The sequence below is a fragment of the Nicotiana tabacum genome, chromosome 20 (genome assembly GCF_000715075.1).
Source record: "Nicotiana tabacum cultivar K326 chromosome 20, ASM71507v2, whole genome shotgun sequence".
Taxonomy (NCBI): Eukaryota; Viridiplantae; Streptophyta; class Magnoliopsida; order Solanales; family Solanaceae; genus Nicotiana; species Nicotiana tabacum.
Window position 1 is genome coordinate 92438526 of NC_134099.1, and position 17607 is coordinate 92456132.

At 34.6% G+C, this 17607-nt stretch overlaps 3 protein-coding genes across 3 annotated transcripts; 1 reads left to right on the forward strand and 2 right to left on the reverse strand.

The window, feature by feature from the left end:
- Positions 1-2413: 2413 nt before the first annotated feature.
- LOC107831350 (uncharacterized) lies at positions 2414-5494 on the forward strand. The gene is made up of 5 exons (XM_075240255.1): positions 2414-3006; positions 3373-3923; positions 4015-4625; positions 4735-4803; positions 5054-5494. Exons 1-5 carry the CDS (start codon positions 2414-2416, stop codon positions 5492-5494), a joined length of 2265 nt encoding a protein of 754 aa, XP_075096356.1.
- Positions 5495-6431: 937 nt separating this feature from the next.
- LOC142174458 (uncharacterized) lies at positions 6432-10172 on the reverse strand. Its single transcript, XM_075240256.1, has 8 exons — positions 9771-10172; positions 9139-9519; positions 8913-9056; positions 8320-8563; positions 8090-8234; positions 7875-8007; positions 6753-7282; positions 6432-6663 (listed from the first exon to the last, which is right to left on the reverse strand). The coding sequence occupies exons 1-8, from the start codon at positions 10170-10172 to the stop codon at positions 6432-6434; spliced, it is 2211 nt and encodes a 736-aa protein (XP_075096357.1).
- Positions 10173-12074: 1902 nt separating this feature from the next.
- Positions 12075-16358, reverse strand: LOC107807221 (mechanosensitive ion channel protein 8-like). The gene is made up of 5 exons (XM_016631562.2): positions 14494-16358; positions 14030-14153; positions 13243-13536; positions 12958-13160; positions 12075-12628 (listed from the first exon to the last, which is right to left on the reverse strand). The coding sequence occupies exons 1-5, from the start codon at positions 15867-15869 to the stop codon at positions 12343-12345; spliced, it is 2283 nt and encodes a 760-aa protein (XP_016487048.1). The 5' UTR covers positions 15870-16358; the 3' UTR covers positions 12075-12342.
- Positions 16359-17607: the final 1249 nt, after the last annotated feature.

Sequence of the window (17607 nt, forward strand, 5' to 3'; positions counted from 1 at the left end):
TAAAATTGCATAAAAATAAAGAAAACTATATATGTGTGTGTGTGTGTGCGTGCGCGCGCGCTCGCGCGCGCGCGTGCTTCATCCCCCAAAAAAAACTAGCCAAAACAATCTATTATACGTTACTTAGAAGCTCAAGTATCTTGAGTCGAAAAGAATAAAGTTTTCTACATGAATGAACAAAAAGGATGATTAACCTGCAATTTGAACTTTGGATTTGCTGCTTTGAAGGAGAATGGAGTTCTCTTTGTATTTGTAAAAAAAATGAATATTCGTTGCTTTTGAGAGATATTAGCAGACTCACGGACAAGATAAAGAATTGGGAAAGACCATGAATTGGGGCTTCAATTAATAAAAAAGGTCTTAATTTTTAAATTTAATGCATTTCAGTTCCTTTTAAAACTTTTGAGTAATTACCAAGCTGAATTTTGAAAATTTGGATATTACATGAAAGACTTATTCAACAAATTTTATTTTAATTTGAAAAAATCTTTGAGGCTTACGTCTCACTAAAAAAATGCACCCGGAGCGCCTGGGTATACGCCCCGAATTGCTGGGCGTACGCCTCTTGAGACTTTTACCCCACACCATCGCCCCGGGGCATTTTTGGTGCACCTCGCCCTGAAAACGCCTTTTAAAACACTGTTCAATATCAACCATATTATGTTTGTTTTCAAAAGGTGTTGAAATTTTTTCAAGACACTTCTTCAATTTTGAAATTTTTTTGGGAAATTTATTTTCATCTCATTCTAAGACAAAGCACCACCTTAACATCTCTATAATTGCAACTTGAATAGAGTAACATGAGTCTTGTGAGTTATGATTCAATACAATTACTTTAATCTTTTTGTGAGGTGGACCTATTGTTTTTGTTCATTACCGTTCTCTGATTTTTGTTTTAATAGAAATGTCAATAGCTTCTTAATTATTTTTTATACAAAATAGTCTATACACGTTGGATAGATAAGGTTAAGGTAAAAGAATAATATATATACGTTTTTATACATAATGCAAAAATCTATACACGTTGATAGATAAAAATGCTCGGGATACAAAATAGACCGTCACTATACAAAATAGACTATTACTATACAAAATATATACAAAATACACTGTCACTATACAAAATAGGCTGTCACTATACAAAATATATATAAAATAAACAACCACTATACAAAATATAAACAATAGACTATCATTATACAAAATATATACAAAATAGCATGTTACTATACAAAATATATAAAAAATAGACTGTCACTATACAATTTATATACAATAGACTGTATATCCAAAATAGACTGTCATTATACAAAATATATATAAAATAGATGGTCACTATACAAAAAATATACAAAATAGACTGTCACCATACAAAAAATATACAAAATAGACTGTCATTATACAAAAAAAAAATACAAAATAGACTGTCACTATACAAACAATATACAAAATAGATATTTGGGGCTATTAAATATAATATGTTTGGGCCGAAGTTCAAAAATAGCCAGATTTACAACTGGTCGTTCAAAAATAGCCCAGTTTCAAAAGTAATCGAAACTTAGTCACTTTTCATGTAAAGATAAATCTGAGCGAAAACACTGTTTAAAACCCGAAAAATACGCCAGTATATTATACTGAAGTTCCAGCATAAGTATACTAGAACTCCAGCATAATATACTGGAGTTCCAGCAAGTATAATTGTCCAGTATAATATACTGGAGTCCGCAAATTATACTGGTCCAGCATAATATGCTGGAGTTCATACACAGGTGCACCGAACTCCAGTATATTATGCTGGACCGGTCTCTGTTGCAGCAAAATAGTGACAATTTTTCATTGACTTCGTAAACGCTGGCTATTTTTGAATGACCAGTCCGAAAACTGGCTATACCATGCTATTTTTACGAAAAAACATGGGCTATTAAAATTTGAGAATTTTTCACAAAGCACCATCTTTTAGTCCTAATTAGCCATTAATAGAAACCCTTTGCTATATTACGTCCTATAGATATCTTTTATGCAATTCTATAATGTATTTAATGTATTTAAGGTAGTGTATTTAATAATACAACAAAAATTAGCGGCGTACAAAAAGGAAATCCAGTTAATCCTGATATGTATTTACTTGTATTCAAACGTATGTAGCGCTAAATACGTAACGTATCTGTGCAATATCTGGGTCGACGAAGATGTTAAAAACGGAAGGAAATCAAATCAATTCTGATTTTCCTAATTTTACTCAACAAACTTAAAAGTTATCCCATCAATCTGTATTCTTCGCAAAGTCAGAAATACAGAAACGTGAAAGAAGCGAAGAAACAGAGCAACTTGCTTCTATATTGTGCGATTTTCTTCTCCTCCTTATCGATTGATACAAATTATATACAAAAGAAGGTATAACTCTTCTATATATATGGCAAGCTTGACAGTTTTGTTGCGTCATTCTGGAAAGTGGAACAATGAGGGTAATTATATCGACTTTTCCATTGAGGGAATACTGATTGAGTATGCTTCCTTTAATGATCTAGTTGGTTCAATTTCTAATCAACTGGGTATAGATTTGAGCACAAATACCATTAAAATACAATACAATGTTGAAGGCAATCGCACGCCAATGGAAATACACAATGATATGGGTTACAGAGTGTATGTAAAATTGAAAAAAGAGAACAGAGAATTTGGGATGTATCCTCTGTGCATTACAACTATGGAAAAAGAGCTTATCTCCAGAGATGGTTTAAATCAAGGCGACATTGTGCAGATAGACGAAGCAGTTCAAATGTACGATTCCGATACAGATGATACACTAGCTATAGAACTTGCCAATTCAGGAGAAGCGATTGGAGTGTTCGAACTCCACAAGGATTTGATAATTTCAAAAACTAATCAAAAGGAGGTTATGGCTGGACAAGTTTATAAGGATAAGGCTACATTGAAAGAGGTGATGAAGAATTATGCTATAGCTCAAAGGTTTCAATTCCGTGTTGATCGGTCTAATACTGTCAGGTTTGATGTTTGTTTAACTTTGTTGTATTTAGTTGTAGTTGTGTGTTTCCTCCAGATGATGAACATCTTTGAAAATTTATATTTGTTTAGTATTCTTAATAATATGTATTCAGGTGTATTTTATTATTGAAAAAATACAACAGTGGCTATGATTATTTTCATATTATGTCTATAATGTTACTAAGTGTTTGATTATTCATACGAATGTATTTAGTTGTATTTATTGTATTTAATCACATCTAACAATATTGGAATTCGTTAGTATACAAAATTACATATACACAGATATCAATTTGGTACTTTATGAATAGGAAGTATATATGTCAGATTCATTAAGTTGTCTGATGTATGAACTTTTCTTTCCAGCTATGCATTAATATGTATTTCAGAAGATTGTGATTGGAGGTTTAAGGCTTCAAGCATTAACAAATCGGAATTATTCAAGGTGAGAGAATTCAATGACAACCATACATGTCTGCTGAAGGATAAAGTGTACGAGCAGCGGCAGGCTAGTAGCAGCCTTATAAGTGGTATTATAAGGACAAAGCTTACAAACCATAAGAGGAAATACACTCCGAGGGACATTATTGATGACGTGAAATCAGATCTAGGTGTTGATGTTAGCTACATGTTGGCGTGGAGGGCTAAAGAAAAGGCAATGAATTTTCTTAGAGGTGAACCGGCTGATTCATACAAAAAATTACCAGGATACTTATATACAATGGATAAGACATATCCAGGTTCTCACATAAGAATGGAAAAATCGTCAAAGAATGAATTCATGTACATGTATATATCATTGTATGCATTTATAAGGGGGTTTGATCATTGTAGACCAATTGTTGTAGTGGACGGAAGTCATCTAAAATCCTACTACACCGGGACATTCGTTTCTGCAAGCACGTTGGATGGTGCAGGTGAGTATCTCAATAATAATACAATTTGTTAATATTTAAAGCATTGGAAAACATGTATTTAAAAACAATTATATTCAATTGTATTAAACAGGTCATATATTGCCACTAGCATACGGTGTTATTGATTTAGAGAACGATGCTGCTTGGACGTGGTTCTTTGAGCAATTCAAGATAGCATACGATGTAAGGGAAAACATGTGCATTGTTTCAGATAGAAATGAGAGCATCATTAAATCTGTATCGAGAGTGTATCCGGATTTACCGCATTGTGCTTGCATATGGCATCTATGGAATAACGTATACAAGAAATTCAAAAAGAGCCATGCCAAGTTGAGTGAGATATACTTCTCGATGGCAAAAACATACACACAAACTGAATTTGATAGTCTGATGGAGAAGGTTGAGAAGGTAGATATTAGGGTGAAAGAATACTTAGAGTTAGCTGGTTACGAAAAGTGGGTTAGGTTGTATGCACTTGTTAATAGGGGATGGACAATGACGTCAAATATCGCTGAGTCAATCAATGCAGCACTAGTTTCAGCAAGGGAATTGCCAATATATGACTTCCTCGAAGAAGTTAGGAAGATGTTTGGTCGTTGGAATTGTAGTAACCGTAAAGAAGCTACTCAGACATACAAGACGCTTGGGAAAAAATACCAGGAAATGCTGGAGTTGAATGAGACCATGTGTACCCGTATGACTGTAAGTTAATTTTTTATGGCATTGCTGTATACAACTGAATACAATTTTTTTTAGGCAGAACTACCCGTTCATTTTTATGAATATTTGCTTGAACTAGTAAATAATATAGATGAATACAGCTAAATACATGTTATTATTAAGACTGTATGCACGTGATAATGATTACAATGGAACTCAGGTGATTGATACAGTTTAAATTGATTGGAAATACCTGAATACAGTTGCTCAAAAAAGGTTGAATACAAATGCATACAAATGCAGACTGTAGAGTAATACAGTTGAATACAGTTGCTGGAATCAGCTGAATTTAACTGAAATTGGATGAAGTTGCAATTTTCGAAGTTGATAGTAACCATTTAACTCAGTAGTATATATTTGTTAATTCATGTAAATGTGTTCAAAACTTATATTTCTGTTTTTAAATGTAGGTGGTACCCTCAACTGAATTCTTACATACTGTTAACGATGGTGGGAGGAATTACACAGTCTGCCTGCTCGAGAGAAAATGTGTTTGTGGGAGATTCCAAATTGATAAATTGCCATGCCCACATGCCTGGGATGTATTGAAGAGCAAGTTTTTAATGCCTGAAGAATATTGCTCTAGCTATTACAAGTCAAGTACAATTGTAATGACATACGATGTGCCAGTGTACCCGCTACCGGACAAAAATGACTGGAATATACCAGAGTATGTTGCAGAGGAGGTTGTACTACCACCCAAATGGAAAAGACCTCCTGGAAGGCCAAAGAAGAAGCGCGACAAAAATTTAAGTGAATTGTTGTTGCCGAAAAATCAACATTCATGTAGCATATGTGGGCAGGGAGGACATAACAAGCGAACTTGTAGGAATGCTCCACGTAATAAATAGTTGTATTCTGACATGTATTGGTGACTCGACAATTTCTCAACACTTATTATGACATTATCAGCTATAATGAATTCTTTTTTCGAAGTAATATATTGTGGAATGACTTTCGTTAATATTTTCTGAATTTATTTAGTTGAATTATTTCTATATATATAAATATATATGAAGTGGCTGTGAGAGTATCTTAGTATAGTTGAATACAACTATATCAATTCTTTAATACAGGTGAATACAACATGTTGAACATAGTTGAATATAGGTTAATAATACAGTTTAATTCAATTGACTTTGGAGGAATACACTGTAATACAGTTGAATACAAATCTGGACAGCTGGTTGAAACAGTTGAATTTAACTGCCATTGGATGAATACAGGTAACTCAATTGTTCAATACATTTGAATACAACATGTTCAATAATGTTGACTATAGGTTAATAATACAGTTCAATTAAATTGACTATAGCTGAATACATATGAAATCAGAGAAAAATACAGCTAAATACAGCTGAATAATACAACTAAATACAAGTTAATAAATATAACTTGTATTGTTTCTAGTCAATTCAAAGTTACATCTGAATAGATGCAGCTGAATATACTTGCATACCAACTGTAGACAACTGATAAATACACTTTAATACAACTGAATTGAACTGAATAATATAGATTAATACAACCAGCTAAACAGAATAATACAACTACTTAATACTGAAAGATAAAGTTGATCTTATGCAGCTGAATACAAATAAAAAATTGGCATTAACAAAAATCATTCAGCATACATAAAGTTTCAGAAATTGTAACTAACATGTGCATTAACTAAAACCTGTTCAAGCAAACTTAACCAAATTTCAGCATGTAAGTAAATAGCATCTACGACCAAAACCACTACAATCAGTATCATTGTTCAAGCTAAACTCAAAAAAAAAACTAAAGCTATTCTAAAACTATCTGCATTTTTGCCTCCGACTCAGAGATTTGCCTTTCAATCTTTGAAGGTGCTTCACTCTCGCTTATTGCATCAGCATCTATCTTGCACATAGCATAGTCCCATAACAGAGCACCATATCTTTGACGGAGAAGAGTGGCATCAAATGGTGTTTTTTGTGTAATCTCTCCAATAGTGCTCAGAAACTCCGCGAAGGCTGCAACATGCACTCCACAATCCCTAAAAAATAATTGATTGAAACATAATATAAAATAATTAATACAATTAGATTTGTATAAAACATATAAGAATGATGATTGGATACTTACATGTTGCCCGCTTTCTGTTGAGGCAGATTTGGAACGAAGATAACTTCAAAAGGTTCGTTATGATCCTTGTTTGTGTATGCGGGATAAGCATACCAGTCAATGGCTTGACTATCTCTGTAAAATCCACTAATTGACAGATACAGAGGTAGTAGCTTAGCTAGCTTTACAATCTCAGAGACTATATATGCATCATGACCGGAAGACGTGTACGAGTCGTACACTTTGATACATCTATCTTTGAAAGTCACAACAACCAACACCCAATGAAGTTTTTCCTTCAAGTTCACTGGTATCAAGACATTATCCACTGTATGCCAGGGTACATTAGCATGCAATCTGTAGCCCCTAATATACTCACATACAACGTCTTCTTGTTTGGATACATTAGCATTACTATCTGTATCTTCATACCTGTCATATATTTCAGCTATTCTTGTCTTGAATATACAATCAACAGTAGTAAACGTGAAGTCCCTATGCTGATTGTACTTGCCCATCTTTTGCAGATAGTAGAATATGACATCCATATGCTATAAACAAAAGAGGTTGGTAGATAGTGTGAGTTTATTTGCTTCAACTAAGAAATAATATATATGAATACCTCAATACAGATGCTAAAATTTTTTTGAATACAAATGAATACAGAAAATAGAGGAATACACTGTAATACAGGTGAATACAACTGTATTCAGATTATGGACTACAATTGAATTCAACTGACATTGAATGAATACAACTAATCCAATTCCTTAATATAGGTGAATACAACATGTAGAATAGAGTTGAATATAGGTTAATAATACAGTTCAATTCAACTGACTTTGGTGGAATACAGTGTAATACAGTTGAATACAGATCTGGACAGCTGGTTGAAATAGTTGAATTTAACTGCCATTGGATGAATACAGGTAACTCAATTGTTCAATACAGTTGAATACAACAGTTTCAATAAAGTTAATTATAGGTTAATAATACAGTTTAATTCAATTGACTATAGCTGAATACATAGGAAATCAGAGAAAAATACAGCTGAATACAACTGAATAATACAACTAAATACAAGTTAATAAAACAACATGTTATTATTTAAAGATAAGATTATCATTTTTGGGAAAGACTTACATTGTCATCCCATAACTTCCCGTAAATGGATAGAAGGTAAAACCAGTTTTTGGAATCAACTTGATAAACTCCAAAATCCAATGGAATGTGAAGTATAGACTTGTTTTTCTTGTAATGGTTGTCGAGATTACCTCTACAAGTATGATATAAAACTCATTATGTACATACCTTAAAAAAAATGAAAACATAATACAATGAACGGGGGGAAAACTCACTTCTGATCATGTCTTGCTAGAAGACCTTCACGAACCCACTTGTCATATTCTTGAATGAGTAACATAGGATGTGGCGCCGTTATTGGATCTTCCTCAAACGGGTGTCTTTTCTCAAAGATGGTTGTCAACTTTACAGAGGAACATGCTGTAAATTGAATTTGTGTTTATGGACTACTATAAATGATTCAATCACGATGAATGCTGAATATTACGTTTGTAAAATCACTTACCTCCTGAGTCGAAGTTAGACTGATAAGGGGAAGAGTTCCATCTACTTGGTCGCCTATTTCGTTGAGGTTGCACTGGTGTGGCTTCATCTTTTTTTGCACTGGCGTGAACAACTATTCTAGTTTCTGGAATTTGACTGGGTAGAAACTTGTCGTCCAGTTCAAATTGAGAAACATAGAATTCTTTAGATACATCCTCTTGGTTTGTGGTAGATGGTATGATGGACGGTACCTCTGAAATAGTTTTCTGGTAGTTGTATGTATCATTGTTAGCATGGTAACTTAATGTTAGAAAAAAGATTAAATACATATAAGTAGCTAGTATACATTACAGAAAATGCAGATTAACCAAGCAGAATACATGTAAATACAGTTGAAATAAAAATAAATACAACAGTTTAAAGTGATATTACAGATTAAGTGTAACACAGTTATGAATACATCTAAAAAAATATGCTCAATATGTTAAGATTTAAAAGTCAGAATACATATATATAGAGCTGAATAACAGTTAAATACAACAGTAAAATGGTTAGATTAAAACATATATGAATACAGCTAAATACATATGTTCAATATGATAACTGCTTTTATACCTCATTATTATCTCCGACATCTGTGTCAATGCCACCATCATGTCTCACTATGGGTTCAGTTTGCTGATTTTGTTGAAGATGGTCTGAAAGCATCTTGAAGTTATCATTGATCAATGTCCTTAGAGACTTGAACTCTCCAATAACCTTAACAGTACAAAATAGTTAGAAAAATACTAAAACACATAGCTATCAAACTTTATTGATTAATCAGTGGGTAAATACTCACGTATTCTTTGAATGATTTTAGGTCTTTCCTCAAAGAAGATACTTCCTCATTTTGGCCTTCTGGGAGCTGATGGTCATGCACAAGTTTATGTCCAATATCAGAAACACAAACAAGAGGGACTTTGGGCTGATATTCTAGTTCTTTTGTAGGAATCTTGGGTTGTTCCTTGACCTTCTTATGTGGCGGTGATGAAGATGGACCAACACTTTCAACATGTTTCTTCTTAGATTGAAGATTGGGTGTAGGAGAAAAGTCATCTGTATCCTGTCCCGATTTGTCTGAATGCGCAGGAGTAGGTATTTTCTCAATATCGGCGCACACTTGAGGAACCTGAATAACAGCAAGCTCTATATCTAGAGGAGTGATGTCCTTGAACACAATCTGTGAACAAAAATAAGTTATGACTTACAAAAAACATATTAATGCATAACTGTATAATGCTACATTCAGGTGTATTTAACTCTGTTGTATTTAGAATGTATTAATATGTATGCAAGTATTCATGTATATAAGCTTATGAATCCAATGTATATTACAATAGGCTTTCCCTCTAACTGAATGCAAATGTATGCAAATTATAGATGTATTTGTGTTCAATTATCTTCAGAATATTGATAACATTTGTATATTACCGTGTTTCCGGTGTCTTTGAACATGCCGTTCGTCAGATAAGAAAATGTTGGCTGATTTCCGGTGGTTCTCCAATTGAGTATTCTGGGGACCACGTCGCAGACTCGGACTGCAATTTTGGAACCAACAGAAGAACAACACTCATAAAACCACACCTGCATAGCTAGGGGCATCCCAGCTATCCTGTAATACTTCTTCAAAGCATCCATCTTCTTGCTAATCGAGTTTATCAACAACTCAAATGCTTTAATACCCCAATGAAATTCAGAATAGCGCCCACTCTCTACTAAGTCAAAATCTAGCCTCGGTATTGTTGCACTATTCTTCTCAGATGAAAATATAAAGGTGTGGATGAAATACGACAAAGATATCTTCAAAGCATCCTCATCATTGTCGGGGCCCATGTCTTGTCATTGAAGCATTGTCTCAAGTGTTTCTTCTTTACAATATTAGCACTTCCAAAATAAGTCGCAATAAGCCGGTTAGGAGGAGTTTCACTAAACTTAAAATCTTCATCTTTACCTACACATTTGAGGCCAGTCACAAGCGCAAACTCCCTTAATGTGAAATGTAATTCAGTACCATTGATGTATACTGCAAATACATTGTTTGGAGTGCCGTTTAACTATCGAGCCATAAAGCATCTGAAGAGTTGATGTTGAACATCAAATCGCTTCATTTGAAGAAATGAGCCAAAGCATGTATTGCCGAATTGTTGGAACTGATCGGGAGTAAGATTATCTTTTAGCTGGGATACTATATCAGTGTTAGTGTAACTACTAATATGGGGTGCTAATTTTGGCTGGTGTTTCACAAACAAATCAATTCCCTGCAATGAACATTGAAAGATACATGTTAATACAGATGAATACATTGCAAAAATACATATTAAGTTTTTTTGGAATACATGTAAGACATGATACAGTGACAAGGCCAAATGCATGTCAGACAACTACAAACCTTTACAGAAGACTAGATACAGTGACTAGGCTAAATATATGCTAACATACTTTGTAACATACAGATATAATTTAAGATGAATACAACTGAATACATATGAATGCATATGAATACATTTGAGGTCAAACTGGACAATTGAATTATCGCAAATATACATTAGCAAACGCTAAATACACATGAATACATATGAATACAGGTAAGATTACATTAAAAATGAACTGTTGGAAACAACCAAATACACATGAATACATAAACATACTATAGAAGAAACAGAATACACTATACAAAAAGGTACAAAAATACAAGAAGATACATATGAATACAACAGAATACATGTAACAAATACCAATTACCTTTTGGTTTCTTGAATCTTTCATAGGTTTTTTCCTCTTTGAGCCAACTTGATTTTTGGTTTCTTTTGAAGCTTCATCAACTTGGACTTCTTTCAACTTGTCATTGTGTAATTTACTTCTTCTTTCATCAACTTTGGATGCTGATAAACCTGCAAAATCTTTCTCCGCTTGAGTCAGTTGCAACGAGAAAGAGGGCCCATCAAAATAGAGAATTTTGGTGGGTATACCTCTGGGTAGTCTGTTGAGTGGCGTTGCATCCGACATTAGAGAGAAAACTCAAAGAATCCTGGTGATTAACAATACAAATGGAAGATATATCAGAAAATTGTGTAAATTCGCTAAAAAAACTTATAGAAACAAACTAATGAAAAAGCAATTTCGAAGTAGTTGAATTACCTACGGGGAGAAGATTTCCAAAATACAACTGTGAAGCTCTAAAAAACACTTGAGAACCAACTTGCCCGTCAAACTACGCTTGAGAACAGTTGCGAAGAAGAATGGCGTGTGGGGTGATAATGGCGGAGAAGTATACGCGATAATGGCGGAGGAGGGTTTTTGAAGTGTATGGAACGTGTGTTTGTGGGAGAAGAGGGAAAAGTGTATTGAAGAAGAGAGAGAAAAGCTGATGAGAGGAGATATACGCTAATTAGGTGAGAGAAAATAAAAAAAAATGAGATAGAAAAATATTTTGTAGCATATATTAAGCCTTAATTTTAGGATGGAACTAAATTTAAATTTTTTGCTATAAACTAAAAAGGGTATTTATAGAATGTAATATTTTAAAAGGGTATTTATAAAATATAAATAGGGTACTAACCTATTCTATAGGTGGTAAAATTTCCTTAAAATTTGAGGGACTGTAGAGGGTCATTTTCTCAATTTTAAATTAATTAGGACAGTTAATACTCGGCCTAACAATATCTTATTTACGATGATCTTATGGCCTGATAACATCTACTTACAGTCAACTAGTAACAATGAACTTGTGGCCTCTTGAACATCTAATTAGAGTTCGGACTTTAAAATTAGTAAGGGGTCTCAGGTTCAATATTACAGCATTTTCAACTGAAAAAAGACATCAAAGTTAACTATGTACACAACCATTGGCTATTAGATGAGAAACAAAAAATACTGGATCATTCACAGTTGGATTAATACTTCTCGGCCTACACCCTTCTTGAGCATTTGTAGAAAATTGCTCCAGTAACAAACCATCACAGCCCTCTTGAATGATTCTCAAATGTGTGACCTTTTCGATCAATTAAGCACAAAGTGACCAGTTAGAGGGAGCTCTGCTTGAAGACAATGGTGGCAGGGTACGAATGTTGACATCAAGAGGTAGCATACGGTATTGGATATCCAGCTCCCTGAATATTTTTACCATTTCTTCAAGCAGAAGAGCTCTCCTCGCCCATCTCTCTCCCATATCTTGGTGATTCATCGTGTGTGAGGGCCACACTGACCATTTTATTCCGTTCAAGTTCTCCACGTCCCTCATTACAATCATTGGAGCTAGGTGCCAATGATCGCTCCTGTTCTCAATATACCTGCCAGTGCAGAAGCCATAACCATAACTAATCAAAAGTACAAGAAAATTTAACAACTCCTCATGATCAAGCTAAGAAGAAAGTCAAAAGTACTATCGCTTTGTGCAGTTTACCATTAGCATGCCAAGCCAATTATATTATTACTAGTTATAACAGCAATCTTGATTCTCATATATGCACCTATAGGAGTAAGAATTCTATGGACGAATATGACAAATCAGAGTCCTTTCTGCAATATTATGATGAGCATGTTTTTCTAATGCTTAGCTAAGTGAAAAAGCAAGTGAGACCACTATAGCTCGAAGTTCCATACATATCTGTAGATATACCTTGTTATTCTCTCTTTCATCATAGCTATCTTTTCCATGGGAGTTGAGATATGAATGCAGAAATCAACTGAATCTCCCATGTCTGGACTACGGTAATAATTACTTATGGGCTTTGTCGATAGGACACTGTTTGGATATATGATCTTCTGGTTATCGTACCTTAGGAAAACTGTTGTCAGTATATTCATCTCTTCAACTACCAACTGAACAAGCATCAAAGAAATTCTTTAGCATGCATGTTAGAACACAATCAAACATACACTTTGAAACGGAAGAATTTCTTGCCTGAACTCCATCAACTTCAACGCGATCGCCTACATCAAATGGGTGCATCACAAATAAAAAGATGATTGCCTCGAATGTCGTCTTGGCTGAGTTTCCGAAGATGAATACTACCAGAAGCATCTGGGAACTCAAAAAGACCAAGAAATGTGTAGTGGCAACTCTGAGAATAAGGAGCCAGATGACCAATATGATAATTGCAACAAGGACGTTCAAGATTTGATGAAGTTTGTTTACTGCAGTCTTAGTGTCATTCAAAGACAGAGCAAGAGCCCTTCGTTCTCTAAATGCATTAACCTGGAAGGGAAATATAAAGTAAAACATTATAATCCTATCAAACTTGTGCTAATTTAGGATTATCTAAAAATAAAAAATAGCAGGAAAGGCCAAATTCCACCTCAAGTCTAGGTTTTCGATTAAAGCTCACACTCTCTTTGGATATCAATATTTCAAAGTCTCATTTACTTTTGGTTTAAATTGGTTAGGCTACATTCAGCTAGAGCATCTTTTCATAGCCGGGACACTCTTACTTCACATGCCAATCTCCATCAGTGAAATGTGAAAGTGAAAAAACTATGTTTTCTTGAAACTAGCCATCTTTGCTCATTTTGTAGCTATGATTTGAAATGAATACCAAAATTTTTTGTTCGCTACAATTTTAAGATGAGTTCGCACTAATTTATCCAAGAAAAAAGGTTGACTATTCAAGGACAACTTGCATATTCTGCATCAGCAAAAATCTGAATACAGAATGTAGGAAAGAAGAGGCAAATTGGCCTTATATACTCACCACCCAATTTTTTAAAGCCCCTTTACTTATGCCGCTGGTTTCAGTTCCACCTTCAATAAGGCGCATTATTTTCACAGCCTCATCTTCTCTCATAAAACGCATCAAGTCCTCCAGATAGATGAACCTGATGTATGGCAGTCACAGACCACCAATTAAGTAAACCAATGAGCTTGGAAAACAATAGATTATAGAACAACACAAGAGCTAAGAATATAAAAGAATTATGGGCTGTAACTTCTGGTCCAGCTTTCGCCGAAGCGGGCACTTAACATTATCCTATTTATTTTACTAACAACACGATAAGTTTCAGAAATAATAGCAGAGATATCAAATATAAACTGCAGAGCTATGATAACATAGGAATTTAAGGGCAACAACTAATTGTTGTTAGCATCAGTAGTCCGAAGAGATAGGTAAGTTACAGTGAAGGAAACTAAACTTGTCTTTTTAAGGAAAAATCTTACTTGGAGCCAGGCTTAGCCACATTGTTAAATATCTTCTTGGCTGCAGCTTTAGCCTTTTTTTCACTAGTGATCTGCACAGCCGATTCATCCTCATGAGTCGACTGTGGTAGCTTCTCATCCAAAGTTGACAGCACACCATTTCGAACCATATTCATCAGCCTTTTCATATTCCAAGCAGAAATGTTCTTCTGATTCAGTCTATGCAAATGATCTATAGTGATTCCTCGCTCCTCTTCTTTCACCTTCTCAGAAATAACCCTCGAAAATGCAGAACTCCTCGTAGTAGCAGACGTAGGACTCTTGCGTGGTGTTCCAATCGGTCTTTTTGCAAATATACTCGCCTTTAGATCAGCAGGCAATGTAGCCCCAGCACTCTGAAGTTTCTGCACTTCAGCCATAACCTTCTCTTCCTCCTCCTGCTGATCAATCTCAACCAACGGCGGCCCAGACAACGTCTCAATCACATACTGATTGAACAACGATTCTTGAATACGGTCAAAGAATGTACTAACATGAAATGACATAGCCAGCACCTTCACAAGAAGTGTTTTCAGCAACCAAATGTATGCACCAACCAAAAGACAAACCCAAATACTTGACACATAAGGTAGAACCTTCCCACCAGTCATTTTATCAACCTTCTTGTCAAAAATAGACTGCCAAGCAATCAAAACCAGACTCAACCAAATGCAATTTTGCACTGAATTTCTCAATCCATAAACGAAATATAAAACCCTTTTCCTCAACAAAAAGTTGCATTCAATCAAGAAAACCACTAACCTTATCCCCCAACCAGAAACCAATCTTCCACAAATCAACACCAAAATCACTGCTTCCCATTTCCACAATTCAAGCCCAAAGCCCTTTTTTTCCCTCAATACTTTAAATATAACACCGCAAACTAGAGCTGCAATAATTACAACCAAACTCACCAGCTGAAGTACAGTTAATGGACTGAACTCCAGTTTCTTGTATTCCTCAGGCAAATCCTCATCTGAAAAAGCGTCATCTTCTTCAATTTCACTATCTCTTAATAAAGCTCCAGATTTCATTGCAACATTCTGAGACCTCTGATCTTGCTCAGGTGGGTGTGGGTCCAATAGCCTTGATTTGGTCCTACTCACCAAAAGACTAGATTTTTTCCTTAAAGAAGAGCTGGAACTGTAGTGTAAAGCTTCTTCCTGGGCCATGTGTAACGGTGAATGTTGTGAAACTGGTGACTCATTCACTATGTTTAAATCTTTATTACTGTTGTTGCTGTCATTCTTGTTGAAATGGGGTTTTGAAGAAACGGACAATTCAGTTTCTTTAGGGGTTTTGGGGGATTCCCTGCTATTTATTTTCACAATAGAGTCCTCTGGTTCGGATGTACCCATGGCAAGAATGGGTTTTTTTGAGTTTGGTTCAAGAGAATTTGGTGTTATTATTCAGGGTATGAAGTAGGATCACTACAGTGATGTATTTTGGAGAGTTTTTCCATTTAGAGAAGTGGTGTTTAGTTTCAAGAAGTTAATAAAAAGGGGAAGGTGATTCTTGGCTTGTTCTGGATGATTCAGTACTCATGACCAGAAAGAATATTTACAAAAGTTAAAGAAGGAGGAATACTGCTTTAAGGGGGTGACTGATAAAAGAACAAGCTAATGACATGTTGAAGAGTTGGCAGTGAATAAAGCGGGATTTTTGTACAGAGGCAAATGTTCTCTTTGTAGTGTTTGAACGAAACGTATTAACTATTATTTCCTCAGTTTTTTGTGGTTTCGAAGATGGAGGAAGATTCTTGAAGAAAAGAAAAAAGCAAAAGATCAGGGAAGATTCCTGGTGTTCAAGACATATCCGGCATTTGCTTGCTTAAGGCAACTCATAAACCTTCCGATCCCTTTTTTTTGGGTCAAAAAGTATTTTTTCCAAAGTTAAAATATTTGGCTAAGTTTTCAAAAGAAATACTTTTAAATAGAAGTAGAAGGAGAGTTTTTGAGAGTAATAAAAAAATTAGCTTACACTTAGAATCACTTTTTAAAAGTTTGGTCAAACATTAATTGATGTTCAAAAGTACTTTTCAAATTAATTAGCCAAACACAAATTATTTTTCATTAAAAGTACTTTTTTAAAAACATATTTGAAAAGAACATATTTTAAAATAAGCTGATTTTAGAAACTTGACCAAATAAGCTATAAAGCTTTTTTATTTACTGTTTTATTTTTATGTTGGTGTTTTAATAAAGGATAGATTTAAGCTATTTACATTATGTCATAATATGATAATTTAAACTTATGATAAAAAACTTTTTGTGAACGACGAGATGTATTAAAGTAGGAAACTAAAGAGTGTTATTACAACATGAAATATATTTTAACGATGTAGTTCCTAATAAGTCTTTGCGATAAGTAAAGAAAGCAAATAAAGACACTGTGCTCCAAAATATGTCTTCACGTCCTGCATTTCCTTCCAGTATCCATGTACTTGCATGGTTTGCTAAAATGTGGGCAACTGAGTTGGCTTCACGGTATATGTGCTTGACTGGTGGTTGGTTCATGGCTGATGATGAACCTGCAATCATGTAGTAAAATTGTGTAAGCATCATTAATCATATGCGGTTTTATAATTATGGACAATACCTGACAGTCAGTTTTCACTATTAGTGGCATTAAGTTTTTAGTAAAGGCCAGTTCCAATCCCTTGAGCAAGGCTGTAAGTTCAGCTTGGAGTGGCGTAGTTGCCACAACGCGGCGGGAAAACCCTGCTATCCAACTTCCATGGGAATCCCTAATGATTTCTCCTGCTCCTCCATAGTTGAAGTTTTTTCTGTATGCATCATCTATATTGAGTTTATAGATGTTTGGTGGTGGTGGTTCCCACCGTACTTTGAATTCTAGTGGTTTTCTGTTGGCCTGTTTTTTGGCTTGTGAAGTAGAGGTATTCAATTGCTTGGGCAATTGGTGTGTTGCTAGTGATTATTGCAGATGTTTTTTTGAACAAGTTATTATTACGGTGTAACAAGATATGCCATCATAAGGTAATGGGGGTGATAATGGATAATGGGACTTTAATTTTGTTTGGTAGAGTTGTTGAGCCATTGGAAGTACATAGTTCTTTAACCCACGTACTAAAATCTG